Here is a 22,152-nt window from a genome sequence, read left to right as displayed (position 1 = left end):
GACACAAAAGAGGCACAATACCCTTTACAAACGTCCTTTCGAGCGACAGGCTTCCGTGCCAGTCGCCCGGGGCGAACCAGGATTTTCAAAAGGACCGCGCCAGAGGGCGGGACCCATCAGCACACCACCACGCGGACACAGCCAACGCGCGGACCGAGCCGCCCGCGAGGGGGGCGGAGTCGCCGGAAGAATGACGTAAAAAGGCGTCGCGCCGAGAGTGACGCGTGGCGTAGACAACGACGGGCTGCGCCTGTCACACCCGCGGCTTGTTGCGGAGGAGCAGCGGGCGCCATGGCGGTTCTGCTGGAGACCACTCTGGGCGACGTCGTCATCGATCTGTACACCGAGGAGCGGCCGCGCGGTGAGGCCCGGGCCCCGCTCGCGTTTCGCCGGGGCCGCGCTCTCCTTTCCCCACTGTCCCTTCGCTGCCCGGCCCCCTTGACCGGGTTCGAGCTCCTGGGCTCCTGGCGCCCACGACTGGGCTGTTTCACTAGCGGGCCGTGGTTGGAAAAGTTTTTGTGAGGAGCGGCCTCTCTCTCGAATGTGGTGCCGGCCAATCGGGTGGCGGGTGCTTGTGGCATTAAATGCCTGTGTGTGTGCGTGTGTGCGCGTGCAGGCTGCATATAACCAAGCCTGTAGGTTTTGTGGCTGTACTGCGCTTTACTTGTGAGAGGAACACAACCAGTATTCCTTGGGGTGTAACCAGGGAGTCCTGATGGAAGTACGAAGGATGTGTTTGGAGCAGTGAGTGTGGGCATCCAGCGTGGGTGGAGGAAGGGCTGTCCGGAGGTGTGCACGGAGCCATAGCAAACGCTCATTGATCGCCTGCTGTGTAGACTGCCAAGCTCTGGGATAGGCGTCCTGTCCTTAAGGGTCTAACTTTCCACCGAGAGAAATAGGCGTGGGAGCCCCTTTAAGTGTTGTTAAGTCTTACAAACCCATTGTAAGCGTTGTGGTTGAAGAATGTGTAAGTTGCCATGGAAACCGCAGGGAGGAGTGATTCTTCCTGGCTGGGGGGCGGGGAGAAGTGAAGCCAGCAAAGAAAGTAGAACACTTGAACTAGCTCTTTGAAAGATGAGTGGGAGTGAGGGTGTTTTTTTTTTTGTTTTTTTTTTTTAAGTTTGCTTAGAACTTTCTGGAAACAGCAAGTAGTTTGGCAGGGCTTGAAGGAATGATATGTGACACGGAATGGCAGACTGCGTGTCTGGTCGTATAGGTTATATTGGTTAGGTCAGCTGTGAATAGTCTTGTGTGCTCTACTGACGCCTGATGAGGGTCCTGGAAGGTTTTAAAAGAAGGACTGAGGCATGGCCGACTTGTTTTAGGAAGATAAGGGGCAACAGTGGAGGATGTTTCAGATCAGGGAGAAGCTGGAGGCCACAGAGATAAGTTACGATTAGCATCCTGTCCCCTTGGAACACAGAGTCCATCAAAAGGATGAAACGAGGGGCGCCTGGGTGGTTCAGTCGGTTGAGCGTCCGACTTCGCCTCGGGTCATGATCTCACGGCTGGTGGGTTCGAGCCCCGCGTCGGGCTCTGTGCTGACAGCTCGGAGCCTGGAGCCTGCTTCGGATTCTGTGTCTCCCTCTCTCTCTGCCCCTCCCCCGCTCATGCTCTGTCTCTCTCTCTCTGTCTCTCAAAAATAAACATTCAAAAAAATGTTTTTTAAAAAGATGAAACAAGCCACAGTACCACGTGCAGTAATTGCTTTCCTGCTGTCACAGTATCCTACACTCAGTTGTACACCCCCCACCCCCACCCCACAACACTACATGCTCAGTCATACATCCCGGCCTTTCTCGTACTGTTGCCTCTACCCCACAGTTCTCTCTACTGTTGTCCTGTTGGCTGACTTCCTGCTTATTATTCACACCTTGGATCAAGCATGATTTCTTCTGTGAGGCTCTCCCTTGTCCCTGAGCAGAGTTAGATCTGTTTCTTCTGCTCTAAGATCTTTTTATTTTTTTTATTTTTTTAATTTTTTTTTCAACGTTTTATTTATTTTTGGGACAGAGAGAGACAGAGCATGAATGGGGGAGGGGCAGAGAGAGAGGGAGACACAGAATCGGAAACAGGCTCCAGGCTCCGAGCCATCAGCCCAGAGCCTGACGCGGGGCTCGAACTCACGGACCGCGAGATCGTGACCTGGCTGAAGTCGGACGCTTAACCGACTGCGCCACCCAGGCCCCCGGAGATTTCTAAGATCTTTTTAAAAAGCATGTAACACATTCTGTTACATCGTTTGCCTGTTATCCTGTAATTGTTTGCAGTTCTTGTCTCAAGATTGTAAACTCCACAAGAGCAGGGACCGTAGTGCCTTCCTTGTCTTTCTGTCCTAAGCACCTAGTGCAACGCCTGCCACTTTGCACACACTAAAGGCTCATTATAGTGACTAATGTATATGTGTGTGTTTATTAGGATTCTCTGTGCAGATGATAGAAACTCAAATCAAATTGGCTTAAACAAAGAAAATAATTGATTGCCTCCTGCTACTGGGGTAAACTTGGCTTTAAGGATGGTGGGATCCAGGGGTTCAAATGATGTTATAGGGAATTGTATTTTTCATCTCTTGGTTTGCTTTTCTTTGAGTTGGTTTCTTCATGTGGGGCACCTGGCTGGGGCCTCTTTTCCCAGGGTTGTGAGGAATTCAAGAGGGAGTAGGGTTTGCCCACCTAGTGAACGCAGGCAGAATAGACAAGTAGCAATTCTGCAACTGCAGTTTGGAACGCTAAAAACTAAGCCCGCCCCATTTGTATATATTTGCAAGCATGTGATTGGATACTTCCTTAAGTGTGTAACTGCTTATGAATTTATAGTAAACATATCCAGGCTTATTTTCCTTCCTCCCTCCCTCTCTCCCTTTCTTCTATTTCTTTCATTTTTTTACTTTTTAGTACAGAAAACTTGAAACATATACAGAAGTAGAGTCACGTAAATGAACCTTCATGCGCCAATGACCAGCTATAATGAAGAGCTGTCAACACATAACCAGTATTGTTTCATTTATACTGGATTTTTTGTAATAAGTCTATTACATGGGATTTATTTTATCTGTAATTACTTCATTTTGTATTACTTTAAAAAAAATTTTTTTTAATGTTTATTTTTGACAGAGAGAAACAGAGCGCGAACGGGGGAGGGGCAGAGAGCGAGAGGGACACAGAATCTGAAACAGGCTCCAAGTGGTCAGCACAGAGCTGGACGTGGGGCTCAACTCGGGGACCAGCGAAATCATGACCTGAACTGAAGTCAGACTTTTAACTGACTGAGCCACCCAGGCACCCCTCAGTTTGAATTTCTAAAAAATTATTAAAAAAAAACATAACCCCAAATCATTATCATATCTTAAAAAATTAGCAATAATATTTTAATTTCATTCATATTTTATTATTGTCTCATAAATGTTTTCAAAATATTTGGTAATTTTGGGGCATCTGGGTGGCTCAGTTGGTTAAATGTCTGACTTTGGCTCAGGTCGTGATCTCACTGCTTGTGGGTTTGAGCTCCCAGCTCATTGTCTGGAGCTGGCTTCTGATTCTGTCTCCATCTCTCTGCCCTTCCCCCTGCTCAAGTGTGTGCGCAAGTGCTCGCTCTCTCTGTCTCTTTCTGTGTCCCTCAAATATCAATAAAAAGTAAAAAAAATTTTTGATGTTTGTCTATTTTTGAGAGAGAGAGGCAGAGCGCGAGCGGGGGAGGTACATAGAAGGAGACAGAATATGAAACAGGCTTCAGGCTCTGAGTTGTCAGCACAGAGCCCAACGTGGGGCTCGAACCCATGAAGCATGAGATCATGACCTCAGCCGAAGTCTGACGGCCAACCGACTGAGCCACCCAGGTGCCCCAAACATTTAAAAAATTTTTTAAAAAATATTTGCTAATTTAAATGCAGATCCATACAGGGTCCATTATTATATTGGTTGATAGATCTCTTAAATACCTTTTTTTAAAAAATATTTTTTAAAGATTTTATTTTTATTTATTTTTAATTATTTTTAATGTTTATTTTCGAGAGAGAGAGAGAGAGAGAGAGAGCAAGTGGGGGACGGGCAGAGGGAGAGGGAAACACAGAATCTGAAGCAGGCTCCAGGCTTTGAGCTGTCTGCACAGAGCCCAACGCAGTCTCGAACTCATGAACCATGAGATGGTGACCTGAGCCAAAGTCGGATGCTTAAGTGACTGAGGCACCCAGGTCCCCCTAAAGATTTTATTTTTAAGTAATCTTTACACCCAACATGGGGCTTGAACTCACAACCCTGAGATCGAGTCCCGTAATCTACCGACTGAGTCAGCCAGGCACACCCCTTTCTTAAATATCTTTTAATCTATAGATTCTCCCCCTTGCCTTAAAAATTTTTTTTTTTTTTTTTTTTTTAGTTTAGTTGACACGTAGCGTTACGTTACTTTAGGTGCAGTATAGTGATTCCACTTCTCTGTACATTATTCTGTGTTCACCACCCCCCTTGCCTATTTTAAACGACTTTATATTTTAAGAGCAATTTAAGGTTCATAGTAAAATTGAGGGAAAGGTATTTAGAGAGATTTCCCATATACCCCCTATGCTCGCATATGCACGACCTCTCCCATTTTCAGTATCCCCTACCAGAGTGGTACCTTTGTTGCACATTCGTACCATACGTACTTTGTAGCATTGTATTTAACAGTAATCCAGAAATCTGTTTTTTCCAGAAAAACTATCAAGAGCCTGGTATTCAAGACCTTCCAATAGATTAGCCCCATCCTACGCCTTCAGTCTCTCTACCCTCTCTTATTCTAGTATTACCAGGGTGTTACAGAACGTAAACTGGTCTTTCGGACTCTTCAGAAAACATTTAGATTTGCACTTCTAGACTTATTCATAATGTCTTCTCAGCTTGAAATGCTTACTCGATCTACTTTTTGCCTGTCTAGTTCTTTTAATGCCCACCTTAAACCTCCATGAGGTCTTCTAATTTTCCTGGCCAGAAACAATCTTTCTTTTGAACTCTTGTGGCTTTTTTAAAATCACTTTTTACTATTTTGCTATTTAAGTGGTATCAGGTATATCCAGTATTGTAACTAAGTTGGTTTGGGTATAAGCTCTCTAGACAGCCTCATAGGTCTTTCTGTCTGGTTTCTGGCTTAATGTTCTGAGAACTTGTTAGTGTATCTCTCCACAATTAGACTGTGAACTTGTCGAGGACAGGGACTGTGGTTTAATGGCATTTGTGACAGTGGTGCCAGGCACGTAAAAAGTACTCAGTAAATGTTTATTGAATAAGTGAGTGAATTTATATGAGAAAGCTGGTACATGATCAGCGTATGGATTTTTGTGAAGGGCTATTTAATCACCGTAAAAAAATTGGTCTCGGGTGCTTTGCTGGCTCACTTGGGCTTGGGGTTGTGAGTTCGAGTCCCATGTTGGGTTTAGAGATTACTTAAAATAAAATCTCTAAAAAAATTGGTCTCAGATATTTGATTTTCTCTAATTTATATAATTTATATCCATTTACAGGTACTCTGCTGGATTCGTATAGTATACATCTAAGAGTATACTATATATGTACCACACGTACATATATATATAGTATATACTATATTACATAATATATTACTGTATTATAATGTAGTATACTGTGTTATATAATTATACTATATTGTAGTATATTCTTTGTTCTTTTTTTTCTCTTGCAAAACTAATCCATTAATAAATGATTGCTTATCCCAAATGTCAGTTTCCTGCATTAGCTCGGATGATCAAGAAGTCCTAAAAAAAAGAGAATACAAAGATGATTTAAAATATATTGACTTATATTGATTTATTTATTTGATTTGATTTATATTTATTTTATTTATTTTATTGACTTATATTGATATATATATTATAAATATATATATGATTTAAAATATATTCCTAGACTTACTTCCTTTTTTATGACTTTGGACACTTGAACATTGGGGGGAAGTGTTTATATGGTAATTTAGAAATTAAATTATACCAACTGTGCATATACTTGCTTAAAAATGTATTTGTGAACTACTGTGATAAGTTTAATATTTACTTTCTTTCAGCCTGCTTGAATTTCCTGAAGTTGTGCAAAATAAAATATTACAATTATTGTCTTATTCACAATGTACAGGTAAGTTGGTAGATATTAGTCATGTCTATTATTGGAACCACTTAGCAAACTCTGTGATTTAATAATGTATCCTACTTATTATAGAGGGATTTTATTATACAAACTGGTGATCCTACAGGGACTGGCCGTGGAGGAGAGTCTGTTTTTGGGTGAGTTCTTTTGTTTTTAAATGAGAAAAAATAGAATTGCCTCTTAACAGTGTTAACTAGCATATTTCAATCAGCTTTTTAAAATATCGTTCAAAGATAGATTTTTCCCTTAAGTTCCCTAAATGTCTATAGCAAAAAAGAGTATTCTGAATCATAATGGTATTTCTACAAAGAAATGGCAGTTCTGTTTGGTACTAGAACTTCTGTATTTCATATTGAGGGTGCTTATATTTTAAAGCTTTATTACGTATTTTTTCAGCCAACTGTATGGTGATCAAGCAAGCTTTTTCGAGGCTGAAAAAGTACCAAGAATTAAGCACAAGAAGAAGGGCACTGTGTCCATGGTGAACAATGGCAGTGACCAACATGGATCTCAGGTGAGGAAATGAGTGAGAAGATGAATTTTGTTTTAAAATGAAGGACTAGAAAGAGCCACAGAGTTGTCTTTTCAAACTACCCAATAAGAAGAGAATTGCAAAGATAGTTGTTAGAAAAATATTACACTATATTTTTTTCTATATAAAAAAATTTGGGGGGTGCCTGACTGGCTCAGTAGGTAGAGTGTGCAACTCTTAATGTCGGGGTTGTGAGTTTGAGCTTCATGTTGGGTGTAGAGATGACTTAAAAATAAAATCTTTAAAAAAAGTTATTTTGTCCTTTTAAGTGTAAGGTATGTCCATTATGAGGAGATCAGAAAACACAAAACAGTACATGGGAGAAAATAGCATCTACAATCCCACTATCCATGGATCATCACTGTTGACATTGTGGTCTGTACTTCAAAACAGATCATATTGAGAACCTTTCATTCATTGTCTCGTTTAATCCTTACAACAACCCATTTTGGGGTAGATGGTTTTTTTTCCTCACAGTTCACATGTGAAGAAACTGAGCTTTGGTTTGCCCAAGTATTTTAAGCAATCAGGGAATACTTTTTAAAAGTAACAAGTGGGTAAGAATCCACACAGTTAATGTGAAGTATTACTTTTGTGTATTTTTTCTATCAGTCTGTCATTGATTTCAGTTAGAATTATAGATATATTTTTATATTTTGCTGTGTCTTTCTATGCAGTTTCTTATTACTACAGGAGATAATCTAGATTACCTTGATGGTGTTCATACGGTGTTTGGTGAGGTGACAGAAGGCATGGACATAATTAAGAAAATTAATGAGACCTTTGTTGACAAGGACTTTGTACCATATCAGGATATCAGGTGTGTTTGCTGTCTCAATGTACTAAAATGTTTTAATACTGTAGTGTTTGACACGTAGTGGAGATATCAAGTGCAGGACTGGTTTTTGGATAATTCCAAAATGTGTATTAATACAAGACTATAAAACTCCATAAAGTAAACAAGATTTTTTTGTATTTTTATACTTGTACTAATTAATTATAGTTGCTTATGTTGGGAAGAATTATTAATCCTTTAATTTAGTTTTTAAAAAATGCATATTGAGAAATAATGGCAAAACTACTAAGATTTAGACATTTATGTTAATATTAGACATGTTATTTTAGAGCAATGCAGAGTAGTAAATCTAAGATAAATGATACTCTAGTAATATATCCTTGTGCATTAAAATTTAAGTGCCTATGGTTTTTTGTCATTAGAGATACTTAAGACATTTGTTACAACCTTTATAAAAAGTAAAACATGGATTCTGAAATAATGTAAATGTAACCTTTTGACTTGGGTTTATTTTGTAAGGATAAATCACACAGTGATTTTAGATGATCCGTTTGATGACCCTCCAGATTTATTAATCCCTGATCGATCACCAGAACCTACAAGGGAACAGCTCGATGTAAGTAGAGCCTTCTTGTGATTGAATGTATGTGCATACTAATGCTTTGCATAGATTTTGCTTTTTAGTCTGTTAAAACTTACTTCTTCAGAATGTCTTGCTTGATCCGTTGTACTAGGACAAGTTTAGAATTATTTTTTCCTTTCCCTAATTTCTTTTCATTTCCCTGATTTTCTTTCTTCAATTTTTGTTCCACCAGTAGAGCCTTAGCTCTAGAAGTTTATGTTAATACCTTGTGAAAATGTTTTTCTTATCTCCTAACTCTGTGTAGGAGTATAGCTTTAAGGCTAAATTAAACATCATCTTGTAAGGGAGCTTTTCAACTGGGGACACTCTGGAGCTATACTAGAACCTTGATATTTTTGTGGCATAATGCAGACTTTTTCCTCTTACGTTTTAAGGTATAAGTTTCTGTTTATGAAGCTTTGTCAAAGCTGAATTGATTTTTATAGTTGGGATTTGGTGCTTAACTTTTAAGATCATTTATCTTCTGCATTCAGCACTGAGTTGGATACTAGCTACTTTCTTTAAAAATGTTTATCTTGATTTAACAATAAATTAGAAGCTTAGTCTGGCCAATATTATCAATTAATTTAAAATAATTTTCTGAGGCTTGTAAGTTTGTTTGAGTTTCTGTTCTAACATATTTGATGGAACTAAGGATAAAGTGTCATGTCTCCCATGTTTCTCAGATTTTTCAATTCTTTCAGTATATTTTTAAGTGGCTTCTGCCTTACAGAGTGGTCGAATAGGAGCAGATGAAGAAATTGATGATTTTAAAGGAAGATCAGCTGAAGAAGTAGAAGAAATAAAGGCAGAAAAAGAGGCCAAAACTCAAGCTATTCTGTTAGAAATGGTAAGATGATTATTTTTGGTCATATAGTTCTGAAATTTATTTAATATATAACTCATTGTAAATTTATTTTTGGCTCTTTGATAATCAAAATATTAAAAACTTAGCTTTGAATTTTTTCTGGATTAAATTTTATAGGACACATGAAAGGTAAACAAATTTTGGTTCCATTATCAATATAGTGCTAAGTGCCTTTTTCAAAAATAGGCAGTGGATATACAACTTCGAATATGGGTTGAATTTCAATTATTTATATTCATCTCATTAATTTATTTTATTTTAGAGAGAGTGTGCGTGTGTGTGAGCTGGGGAGACGGGCAAAGGGAGAGGGAGAAAGAGGGAGAATCCCAAGCAGCTCCAAGCTCAGCACAGAGCCCAGTATGGGGCTTAATCCCATGACCTTGGGATCATGACCTGAGCCGAAACCAAGAGTTGGATGGCTTAGCCAACTGAGCCACCCATGTACTCCTATTTATCTCATTTTTAAAGAGTGTTTATTGCACTGAATTTTATGTATATTAATAATTCTTTGTACAACTCAAGTATTGAGGTTAAGTAGTTACAGGAGGAAGGAACCTGTGTAGAAATTGAGCACCCTAAAACATACTGCTTTGTATTATTAACAGTATGAAGTCCTTTGGGGAACAGTTCTTCAATAGTGATTAATTGACCTACCAGACATTTTTTCCATTTGTTAATTTTTTGTGGAATAGGCATACCTATCACACAGTAGATCATCAATAAATATTTGAATGAATAATTCAGTTTTTATTATTATCATTGTTTTACATAGTAGAGCTTGCAGATTCTTGTCCTGTTTCAAAATTCATTGTTCTCATCTCAAGCTGAAGGAACACAAGTGAAAATACACTTTTTAATGAGCACACTGTGTATGTGGAACTATTGACCCAGAACAACCAACAGAATAACAAGTTCTAAGAAAATTACTGCACTTAAAAGAAAAATCTTTTGAGCAACTGGGCAGGAAGAATATGTGACTTATAAGTGAAAGAACATTATATTAGCATCAGAATTTCAAAAGCAAAAGTACAGGCAATTTATGCCAGGAAGATGTTGGGTTAGCATAACAAAACCTTTTATTTTTCAGATAATTTCAAATTTATGAGAAAGTTAAAAAAGTAGTACAGAGAACTTCTCTATACCTTTTACTCAGATTCACCAATTTTTAACATTTTTGCCACATCTGCTTGATTATTCATTCTCTCTTTCTCTCTCCCGTCCTCCTCTCTCCAATTATACATGTATATACACATATTATTTTTTCTGGACCATTCAAAAGTGAGTCCTAAACATCATTCCTTTTTACCTCTTATATCAGTGTGCATTTCCTAAGAGCAACAATATTATTGTGCATATTCACAGTACAGTTATCAAAATCCGGAAATTTAAAATTGATAAAAATTTTACCCATGTTTCAATTTTGTCAGTTATTTCAGTAATATCCTTTATAACTTTCCCCATAAAGTCTAGAATCCAGCTCTTAACTGATCATCTGTTGCATTTGGTTATCATGTTTCTTCTAACCTTTGAAAGAATTCCTTAACCTATTTTTCATGCTGTTAACATTTTTGAGGAATACAAGCCATCAGTTTTATAGAATATTCAACAGTTGCCTTGTGATTAGATTCAGATTATGTGCACAGACAGAATACTACATAAGTGACCTTCTCAGATGTTACATTTGCAGTAACAGGTCCGCAATATCCATCTGCCCTTCATTGGAAAGTGTTCATTTTGATTACTTGATCAAGGTAATCCTCTGCCTGGTGTCTCCATTGCATACTTGGTTTTTCCCTTGCAGCTAGTAAACAATCTGTAGCATTTGAGACCTTTCGAATATCTTGTCCCTTATCAAACTGTCTCTGTGGATTTCTCAGTTGCTCATGATTCTTGTCTCAACCAGCCTTTACTTTGATGAATGTGGAGTGGTGATTTTCTAATTCCCACTACTTCTACACTTGTCAGTCTGCCTTCTACTGTCAGGAATGGCCCTTCTTTCTTATCTTTTTATTTATATGTGCATTTTTACTAAGGACTCATGGATTCTTTTTTTTGCTTTGACTTTAATAAATTTGGAGTTTATATATTTTTTAAGATTTTACTTTTTTTTAAATGTTTGTTTATTTTTGAGACAGACAGAGAGACAGAGTGTGAGCAGGGGAGGGGCAGAGAGAGAGGGAGACAGAATCCGAAGCAGGCTCCAGACTCTGAGCTGTCAGCATAGAGCCTGACGCGGGGCTTGAACCCATGAACCATGAGATCATGACCTCAGCCGAAGTCAGATGCTCAACCGACTGAGCCACCCAGGTGCCCCAAAGATTTTACTTTTTTAAGTAATATTTACACCGAGCATGGTGCTTGGTGAGATCACAACCCCAAGATCCAGAGTCGCATGCTCTACCGACTGAGCCAGCCAGGTACCCCTAAGTAGATTTTATTTTTTAGGGCTGATTTAGGTTTATAGAAAGATTGAATAGAAAGTAACAGAGAATTCTCTGTGCACACTCATCCCTCTCCCCAACAGTTTCTCTTATTATTAACATCTTGCATTAGTGTGGTAGATATGTTACACTTGGTGAGTCAATATTTGATAAATTATTATTAACTAAAGTCCATAATTTACATTAGGTTTCACTCTGTGTTGTACATCTTGTGAGTTTTGAGAAATGTGTAACAACATGTATCTGTCATTACAGTATCATACATAATAGTTGCACTGCCCTAAAAATCCTCTGTGCTCACATATTCATCTCTCCCTGCCCCCCTCCCCTGGCAGCCACTGGTCTTTTTTTACTGTCTGCATAGTTGCATTTTCCAGAATGTCATATAGTTGGAATCACATAGTATGTATCCTTTTAAGATTGCCTTCTTTCACTTAGCCATTTGCATTTAAGATTCCTCCGTGTATTTTTGTGGCTTGATAGCTCATTTCTTTTGATCACGAAATAACATTCCATTGTATGGAATGCACCACAGTTTGTTTAAACATTCACCTATTAAAAATGTCTTGGGGCAGCTGGGTGGCTCAGTCGGTTAAGTGTACAACTCTTGATTTCGGCTCAGGTCATGATCTCAAGGCTGTGAGATCAAGCGCCGGGCTCTGTGCTGGGCACGGAGCCTGCTTAGGATTCTCTCTCTCCCAGCTTGTGCATGTGTGTACTCTCTCTCAAAAAAAGTGTCTTGATTGCTTCCAAGTTTTGGCAAGTATGAACAAATCTGCTGTAAACGTTTGTGTACAGATTTTTGTGTGGACAGAAATTTTTAACTCATTTGGGCAAATACCTAAAGATGCAATTACTGGAATTTATGGTAAGATTATGTTTATCTCTAAAAAACTGCCAAACTGTCCTCCCAACTAGCTGTCCATTTTGCATTCCCACCAGTAATGATGGAGAGTTCCTATTGCTCTACATCCTTGTCAGCGTTTGGTGTTGTCAGTGTTTTGGATTTTAGCCATTCTAATATGTGGTTGTGTATTGTTTTGATTCTCACTATTAACAGGTTTCATCTTCTATTTTTTTTTTTTTTTTAAAGTAAGCTCTAGGGGCGCCTGGGTGGCGCAGTCGGTTAAGCGTCCGACTTCAGCCAGGTCACGATCTCACGGTCCGTGAGTTCGAGCCCCGCATCGGGCTCTGGGCTGATGGCTCAGAGCCTGGAGCCTGTTTCCGATTCTATGTCTCCCTCTCTCTCTGCCCCTCCCCCGTTCATGCTCTGTCTCTCTCTGTCCCAAAAATAAATAAACGTTGAAAAAAAAAATTTTTTTTAAAGTAAGCTCTATGCCCAGTGTGGGGCTTGAACTCACAACCCTGAGATCAAGCATGTTCTATCAACTGAGCCAGCCAGGTGCTCCAGATTGTTGTCTTTTGTTAGGCTTCAGAAGCACTGAGCAGATCTAACTGGCTCTGTTGCTTATTACTGTTTCTGATTTAAAAAAAAAAAAAAATTTTTTTTAAGTGTGTTTATCCAAGAGGAGATACTTCACATGATAGTGTTATCAGAAATCATTAGTGAGAGTTTTCAAATTTATGTATAAAGAAGTATTGTTTGCCCATCTAAAGGCCCATGGCAAATACAGGGTTGCCACAATGAAACCATTTCCATCATGTGTTCTCCCACAGTTACCCTCATTGGTCCTTTAGTAGAACTGTGATACCGTACTCAGTGCAGTAGTTGGTTGTGAAGTCGAGTTCATTTTGGTTGAAGTAGAAGATGATAGTGAGGGTGAGAGTAAAAAACAAGAAACACTCTCCCTGAATTATTGCTGCTCCATATCAAACAACAGTGCAGAAAGAATGGAGCATTACTAATGCAGAAAGCTAGTGTCAGTATGATCATATTTTTCAAAGGTCTAAAAACAAGCAAAACTAAATTATATTGCTTGGGGATGCATATTTATTTGAGAAAACTCTGAAGATACAGGAGAATGGCCAAAAAGGAAAACCAAAAAGCAGGATATTTGTTACTCTGGTGAGACAGAGTAATGGGATCAGGGGACATTTTAGTTCTTTTTTTTTTTTTTTTTTTAATGTTTATTTATTTTGAGAGAGAGAGAGAGAGAATGCAAGCAGGGGAAGGGCAGAGCCAGGGAGAGAGAGAAGGAGAGAGAGAATCCCAGGTAGGCTCCAGGCTACCAGTTCAGAGCCCAACATAGAGCTCAATCCCATGAACTGCGAGATCATGATCTGAGCCGAAATGAAGAGTCAAACTCCCAACCAACTGAGCCACCAAAGTGCCCAAAGGGACATTTTAGTTCTTAAGCTAGTTGGCATCGTGGGTGTCTTTTATTTTCATGCTCCATTCCTTAGATATACTTTGTATAATTCTTTTTTTAATATATGAAGTACTTGAAAAAAGAAAAACAGGAGATAAAATTGGGACTTTGAAGCCAGATAGATCTGGGCTCAAATCCCAACTCTGTTGCTTATTACTGGGTGGCCTTCAGTTAATTATTTAACATTCTTGAATTTTATTTTACTCATTTTTAAAATGGAAACCACACAGTTGTTTTAAGAATTGGCAGTAGTGTGTGTGAAGTGCGAAGCATGGTATTCACACAAAGTCAGACAAGTATTAGCTATTAATACAGTATAGTTTCAAATTTTGCAATCTTATTTAGATTTCTTTTCCTGAGCTTGTAGTTTCTTTCTTTCTTTTTCTTTTTCTTTTTTTTTGTTTTTTAAGTTTATTTATTTTGAGAAAGAGAGAGAGCACACAAGTGGGGAAGGGGCAGAGAGAAAGGGAGAAAGAGAATTCTAAGCAGGCTCTGTGTTGTCAGAACAGAGCCCAAAGCAGGGCTCAATCTCATGAGCCACACAGGTGCCCCTGAGCCTGTAATTTCAAATGTAAATTCAGTTGTTTAGGGAAATCAGCATTTTGGGCATACGTAGGGTAGTTAGAATAGAAACAACAAAGGAATTGATTTATATTTTTGTTTACTTACAATTTAGGTGGGAGACCTACCTGATGCAGATATTAAACCTCCAGAAAATGTGTTGTTTGTGTGTAAATTGAATCCAGTGACCACAGATGAAGATCTGGAGATAATATTCTCAAGATTTGGGCCAATAAGAAGGTAATCTCTAGAATTAGTGATTTTAGAAAAACTAGGTATTGGTGGTTTTCTAATGACATTTTTGGATGAATCTGTGAACTCTAGAATTTTGTACTGGTGAATTTTACAGATGACTCTTTTGCATAGCAGGGGAGAAAAAGATGTATTTATATGTGTATGTGTATATATAGAAATATACACACACAAATACACACACACATATATAATTGAATGATTCTCCCACTTCCAACAGACATTTTCAGTCTAAGACAGGAAGTGAATGGAACAATTTAGTTCTGTAGTATTCTCAGTAATCTTTAATATTTAACATACTTGTATAAGTTCTCGCTAGAATTACCAGCAATCTATGTCAAAATTAACTTTTTTCTTTTTTGAGTGGTCTCCACACCCACCATGGGTCTTGAACTCACAACCCTGAGGGCAGGAGTCGCATGCTTTACTGACTGAGCCAGCCAGGCACCCCTATGTCAAAATAAATTTGAATCTAAATTTTCCCAAATTTTTTTCTTTTGCTAATAATGCTTTCTTCCCCTGCATTGTTAATGTAAAAGTCTATGAAGCTAGTATTTCTGTGAGAAAGGGAAATATTCTTGAGGAAGGTCAATTACACAGTTGACCTGCATGGTCAACTGCAGGTTTGAACTGCATGGGGCCATTTAGACACAGATTTCTTTTGATAAACATAGTATAGTACTATAAATGTATATTCTCTTCCTTATTATTCTTAACATTTTCTTCTCTGTAGCTTACATTATTATAAGAATACAGTATATAATACATGTAACATACATAATATGTATTAATTGACTGTGTTATTAGTAGTTAAGTTCTGGGGGAGTCAAAAATTATATGCTTATTTTTTACTGCAGGGGAGGGGGCTGGGACCCCTAACCACCATGTTGTTCAAGGGTCAACTATAATTGATTAAAAAGTATTATTTTATGTTTAGAATTTCCTTTTAGGTTATGTTTTGGGGCTTTTTATTTGTTATTTTTGTTTTTGCCTATGAAATCATTCTTTATTCTTCCTATTGAAAGAAAAATCTTTCCATAAATGGCTACTCAACTTTATTCCTCCACGTACTTATGGTATATCATATTTATAAAAAATACTCCTATATTGCTACTTTTTATTTTTGAGTTTTAGATATTATATACTGACTTCCTGCTGAGGCATATGAGGATTTACCTCTCTTCCTGCCCTCTCCATCTTCATTCATACCTCCTACTACTTTGATTGTGTCATAGTTTTGGTTAGATCATTATTCCATATTTACATTTTAATATATGTAAATGTCATAACAGTTGATCCATATGGTATAATGTGATTACTTTTCCTTTGTCTCACAATGTTTTATTTCCCTATTCATTTCATTTCACGTTTTTAAAATGAGACTTATGATATGTGAGTAAAAGGGCAAGCCAGGTGATTTCAACTCCTCTTATTGGCCCTTTTACTTGATTGTTAAGATGGATTAATTCTATTTAATAGCTATAGTTATGAAGTTTAATTTGAGCTTGGTTTGTATTAAAATTCAAGGGCACACCTGGGTGGCTCAGTCAGTTAAGCGTCTGAATCTTGATTTCAGCTCAGGTCATGATCTCATAGTCATGAGATCAAGCCTGTTGGGCTCCGTGCTGAGCATGGAGCCCACCTGGGATTCTCTGTCTCCCTTTGCCCTCCCTTGCACACACACGCGCTCCCTCTCTTTCTCAAGAAAATAAAAAAATAAAACCCTACAAAGTATAAACTTATTAAACATGTACATGTGTATGAACTTACATACAGTAACATTGTATACTACAGTATACATTCTGCAGTATCATTGTATACTCTATAATTCATTTACATTTGGACTAGAAGTGAATAAAGACTTAAAGAGTTTTTTTTTAGCATTAGTTTGCTTTTGGCATGGTAAAGTAAATACTGTTATTCTTTCTTCAGTGCATTAGGAATTTAGGTCAAGATTGGGCATTTAGAGTAGAATTTAGATAATTTAGTTACTACACTGGTGAACTACTTTTTTTGAATTGTTATTGAAGAAACTGGGAGAAATACAGTTCCATGAGTTTAACTTTGACTTTTAATAAATGGCGTATTTTGTTCTTCACTTTTGAAGAGTAAGAGTAAGTGCTTTTTTTTTAAAGTCACTTTTTCCAAACTTTCTTTCAGTTGTGAAGTTATCCGGGATTGGAAGACAGGAGAATCCCTTTGTTATGCTTTTATTGAATTTGAAAAGGTAGGTCATTATATAGATATATTAAGTTTATATTTATTTTGCTCTTATATAGTGTTAAAGTATGAAAAATTATAAAATTTTTCCAGTCTCTGAGATTAGAAAATTAATTTTCCCTTTAGGCACCCAAGAAAAATAATTTTATTATATCCTCTATTTAAATAAATACAACATCTGTTGGTGTTAATATATGTACCTTTAGTTTAGATTCAGGTACAGTCTGAGTTAGTGTATCTTTAAAACTTTAAAGTTTTAGGTAATGTCTTTCATGTTGTAGAAGTGATTTTTCAGCATTGTTTACATAGATCTGTAATTGAATAATAGAGAACTAGACTGAGTATAAAGTTCTAGGTGTCAATCTGAGCTCTGTCACTATTATATGATATTTGACAGTTTATCTGGAACTCTTATTTCTAGATATTATCCTCCTTATAAATAAAACCTGAATATTGAATTAGATGGTACCTTCTAGATCTATAATAATAATGATGAGAGCTTATGTTACTCAAATAGCTTTCTTTAAGCCAGGTGTTACACTACCTGATACGCATTTAATCCTTACAACTCTGTGAGAATAGGTACTGTCCTCCTTTTCCAAATAAGTAAGTGGAGACACATAGTGGTCATGTGACTTGATTAAAATTATGCCCCCAGTGATTGCCTACCATGTACCAGATGATGTTCTAAATGATATAGATACAAAGATGGCTAAAGCTTTGTATCCTCATGGAGTTTATGATCCATTTAATTCTTGACATACATGGTAAATAAATATGATTGTAACTAGGTTTTATTTTTTTGTCTGCTTCTCTGAATTGCCTGTAGTAAGTTGTGAGCAGACCAAAGGATACATTTCCAGGAATATAGGAGATAATTGATTAGTGCTGGGTTGAAATGCATCATTCCTAGTGTTCAGATGTCCGAAATGGAAATACGGGGTTTCAAAGTTGCTGACGGGAAGAATCCTTACGTAACAAGGACCTTGGTATCTCAGGCCCACAGTCCATTATCCACACCATTGGGAATAGCTTTGTTTCTGATTTCAGGCTTTTCCAGAACTTAGGTAATTGTGTATGTGTGTGTGTACACACACCTGTGGACTGTGTCATACTCCTCTGGGTCAGCACTCCATAATCAATCACAATTTCTGGACAGAAATGAATGCATATTCATACCAAGTGGAATAAATTAAGTCCATAGTCTCCTGTTAGGAGACTGTTTTGTTGTCAAATGGATTTTAACACCGAATTTATAAAAACAACTTTGAAATTTCGGGATATTTTTGGGTTTTGAGTAAAAGGGGTTATGGACTTGGGGAACACAATTTGTAAATATATGTATGTCCACTACAGTCAGACTGCCTCAGCTCACGTCCTGGCTCTCACCTTTGCCAGCTGACCTTTGGCAACTTCTATGCCTTTCTAAACTGATGTTTTCTTTTTGAGAAAATGGAGATGATAGCAGGTAGTAGTTCCTCATACACTTGTTACCAGAGTTACCTGGGGTCACAGGCACAAAACATTTAACAGCATTTCGCGTGTAATAAGCTTGCAAATGTTAGTTTGGGTAAAAACAAACTTTTGTATTTTTAGTATTTGTTGAAGCTGCAGAAATCTTTTCCATAAAGATTTATGCTTGAGTTTTTATAATTACTCTCAGGAAGAAGATTGTGAGAAAGCATTCTTCAAAATGGACAATGTACTTATAGATGACAGAAGAATACATGTGGATTTTAGCCAGTCGGTTGCAAAGGTTAAATGGAAAGGAAAAGGTATGTTGGTTCATCTTCCTTTGTTTCTGTTCAGCGTGCCTGCTTGTGCGTGTGAGTGTGCTTGCGTGTATATCTCCTTTGACTTAGTGCTGCTCATTAGGAGAAATGTTCATTGATGTAACTTCTGCCATTTATGGTTTCATGTAGCTGCTATTGAGAATCTAAGATAAAGGGGAGTGTATGTATGTGTGTATGTGTATTTTAAGCTGATGATGAACATATTTACTGGCTTTATATTATAAATTACTTTTAACCCATTTAAACCATTGCAGATATTTGCAAAATGATGGTTGTGGTGGCTTGGTTCTTTTAGATGCAAAACAGTTTTTTTTTTTTTTGTTTTCGTTGTCATATGGTACAAAGTTGGAAAGGTCCATGAAAGGTGGTGTAAAAAACTGTCCCACTTCTGCACCTCATCTACCCCATTTCCCTTCCGAGAGGTAACCACTCTCACCTGTTTCTTTATTTTCCGCATACATTCTTTGAATATACATGCATATGTGTTTATTTTATGTTGAGAATTTTCTCTCAACGTGTTTTTTCCCCATATATATTTTATGTATATTTATAGGTTTCTCCTTTAAAAAAGGAAGTATATATATTTTATATGTATTATTTTCAACTTTAGAAAAGGATAAGGCAAATGGATGCAGGCTATACATACTGCCTTCATATCTTGCATTTTTCATTTAATAATACATCTAAGAGAGCAATTCATGTTAGTGTATAAAAGTGACATTCTCAGCAGCCGCAGTTTTCTATTGAGTGTATATATCATAATTTATTGGACTATTTCTGTTAATGGACAGTGAAGTTTCTAATCTTTTGTTCTTCTGTTTTACTCTCCCTGTGCATATGACATTGTCCACATACGCATATATATATGTCAACTGAATTTCTGGTAGTAGCATGTCAAACTTAAGATTGAATGTCTGTATGCTAAAATAATGTAAGTTTTTTGATTTTTGATGCAGTATTTTTAGAAGATTTTACTTTGACAGTTATTCACCACATCATGCTAAATTTTACTAGGAATTCCAGGATTACTTTCTTTTTCTATAAAACTTTTTCTTTCCCATGATTTTTATGAATTCTTTTTTTTTTTTTCCAAATAAGAAAGAACACTACTTGAGAGTGATGTGCTCGTTTGTTTGGTAGGTCATGGTACCTTGTGGGAGTTCAGAAAAAGAAATGATCAATGTCCAAAATAGGTGAGGAAGGCCCGCTGGAAGCTGTGTTCTCCATGGTGGGAGACAGTGACGGGTCAGGGTTCCTTATAGTGTTGGTTTCTCCCATGAAACTGTCGTGCTGGATTGCATGACTAGATTTGCACACTGCTCTCTATTTTCAGTGACTCGCGAAAACTAAACGCACTAAGGTGGCGTGTTTTTCACAGGTAGTAATTGCAGCTTTGTAAACAAAAGAATCAAATAACTGTATTCAAGAACTATAGAGGAGCTGTTGGCCTACTGCACTCTAGTTCTGGTCTAGAAGTAGCTCTTCTGTGGGGCTTTTTCCCCAAAGAGCTAATTTAATTTTAGCATTTGGGGTATGTGTGAAGCCAGTGTAATTACAGTTCCTCACCACAGAGAAAGAACTTGAAGCACAATCTTGTGAAGTGATCTATTGAGAGTCACATAAACTGATGATATAAATAGGATTTAATTTAGTTTTTGTTTTTTTTCCTCTCGATTCTTTTCCTAACATATCCACCCACTGAAAAAATACTGCCTTCCTGAGTGGTTTCAATGTAGTTTATTTACAGAGGACTTTTTTTTTTTTTTAACTTTATTTATTTATTTTGAGAGACAGAGACAGTGCAAGTGGGGGAAGGGCAGTGAGAGAGGGAGAGAGAGAGAATCTGAAGAAGGCTCTGTACTGCCAGCGCAGAGCCTGATGTGGAGCTTGAGCCCACGAAGGCGTGAGATCATGACCTGAGCTGAAACCAAAAGTCAGATGCTTAACCAGCTGAGCCACCCAGATGCCCTTCCTATGTAACATTTTAGAAAAAAGTAAGTTCACTTTAAAGTCCTCTCTAAGGGGCGCCTGGGTGGCTCAGTCAGTTAAATGTCCCGCTCTTGGTTTCGGCTCGGGTCATGATCTCCCGGTTTGTGAGTTCAACCCTGGCATCAAGCTCTGTGCTGACAGTGTAGAGCCTGCTTGGGTTTCTCTCTCTCTGCCCCTCCCCTGCTTGCTTGTTCTCTCTCTCAAAATAAATAAATAAACCTTAAAAACTTAAAATAAAATAAAATAAAATAAAATAAAATAAAATAAAATGAAATGAAATAAAAAAAAAATAAATAAAATAAAATGCTACAGAGGAGGGCTCCTGGCTGGCTCATTGGTAGAACATGCAACTCTTGATTTTGGGGTCATGAGTTCAAGCCCCACATTGGGTGTACAGATTATTTAAAATAAAATCTTTTTCTTTTTTAATATTTTCTTATTTTTGAGAGAGAGAGAGAGAGAGTGCAAGCAGGGAGGTGCAGAGAGAGAGAGGGAGATACAGAATCTGAAGCAGGCTCCAGGCTCTGAGCTGTCGGCACAGAGCCTGATGCAGAGCTTGAACTTAAAACCCATGAGATCATGACCAGAGCCGAAGTCGGATGCTTAACTGACTGAGCCACCCAGACACCCCTAAAATAAACTCTTTAAAAAATAAAATAAAATGTCATATAGGAGACAGATGCTTTATTATTTTTTTTATTTTTTGTGTGTGGTTTATTTTTTGTAACTGTTTGTAACTTTTTTTCCCCTTCCCTTCCCCCATGGTCTTCTGTTAAGTTTCTCAAGATCCACATGTGAGTGAAAAGGGAGACAGATGCTTTAGCTTCACATGCCATCATAAACATGTTTATTTGTTAACTGTAGTTAATTTTGAGATAGTTTTATGTATTATGGATTTGTATTTAATAAATTGAATATATACTCTATACCATTCACAGTGCTAAGTACTTTGTCTTATAGCTCTGTGAAATGTAGGTATTATTTTCGGCTTACAAATGAAAGGAATATAAATGAGTTTCAAAGAAGTGGCTGACCTAGGACCTTCCACTAGAGTCAGGATTTGACCACAGAACTTTTCACTTTAATCCATTGCTCTTTCCGTTATACCGTAACTGCCTCATCCACAGTGAAACTCCTGACAAGCACAGAATCTTTTGTCAGTGATGAAATGGTACCTGTTCATTGTAGTTATCAGTGTTGTAATGTGTGCAGTTGTCTATTTCATGTTCACGTGAAATATTGTGAAATGTTGTTTACTGGCCATTTTTGTTTCAAGAGTCTCTGGAATTACCAGGTAGATTCATTTTGTTTTTGATGCTTACTTCTTTTATTCCTATTTTCTCCTTTGTTTAAAGAACCTGATGATAGGTTGTATGTAGGATTCCCAATCAAAACACCTCTCTGTACCTGCAGTTTGCTTAACTTGTACGTTCAGTCTTGGCCCTTGTGTACGAAGCCCTCCCACTAGAAGCACTTCGTCATGGTAGTTGAGGGGATAGGAAAGGCAGGTTGGTCAGAATCTCCATCTGGTAGGAGAGTAGGCTTGGGAGTCAAGGGGCTGCAGAGGATGATGCTCTTTCCCTGCCCTGCCACTGAAGGCCAGTCAAGATACAACGGTGG

General features: G+C 37.7%; 1 protein-coding gene across 1 annotated transcript in view; it reads left to right on the top strand.

Annotated features, from left to right (window-relative positions):
* The first annotated feature begins 210 nt into the window (after window positions 1-210).
* Window positions 211-22,152, top strand: part of PPIL4 (peptidylprolyl isomerase like 4) — a 34,248-nt gene continuing 12,306 nt past the window's right edge. The window contains exons 1-10 of the mRNA XM_043592582.1: window positions 211-361; window positions 6,049-6,116; window positions 6,201-6,265; window positions 6,525-6,642; window positions 7,338-7,480; window positions 7,976-8,072; window positions 8,812-8,928; window positions 14,394-14,518; window positions 16,691-16,757; window positions 18,414-18,525. Coding sequence (XP_043448517.1) covers window positions 292-361; window positions 6,049-6,116; window positions 6,201-6,265; window positions 6,525-6,642; window positions 7,338-7,480; window positions 7,976-8,072; window positions 8,812-8,928; window positions 14,394-14,518; window positions 16,691-16,757; window positions 18,414-18,525 — 982 coding nt within the window. The 5' untranslated portion in view covers window positions 211-291. The remainder of the gene's footprint in view (window positions 362-6,048; window positions 6,117-6,200; window positions 6,266-6,524; window positions 6,643-7,337; window positions 7,481-7,975; window positions 8,073-8,811; window positions 8,929-14,393; window positions 14,519-16,690; window positions 16,758-18,413; window positions 18,526-22,152) is intronic.

This window comes from Prionailurus bengalensis, chromosome B2 (genome assembly GCF_016509475.1).
Source record: "Prionailurus bengalensis isolate Pbe53 chromosome B2, Fcat_Pben_1.1_paternal_pri, whole genome shotgun sequence".
NCBI lineage: Eukaryota > Metazoa > Chordata > Mammalia > Carnivora > Felidae > Prionailurus > Prionailurus bengalensis.
The sequence above is the reverse complement of the archived record's forward strand: the minus strand, read 5'-3'. Positions and strand labels throughout refer to the sequence as shown.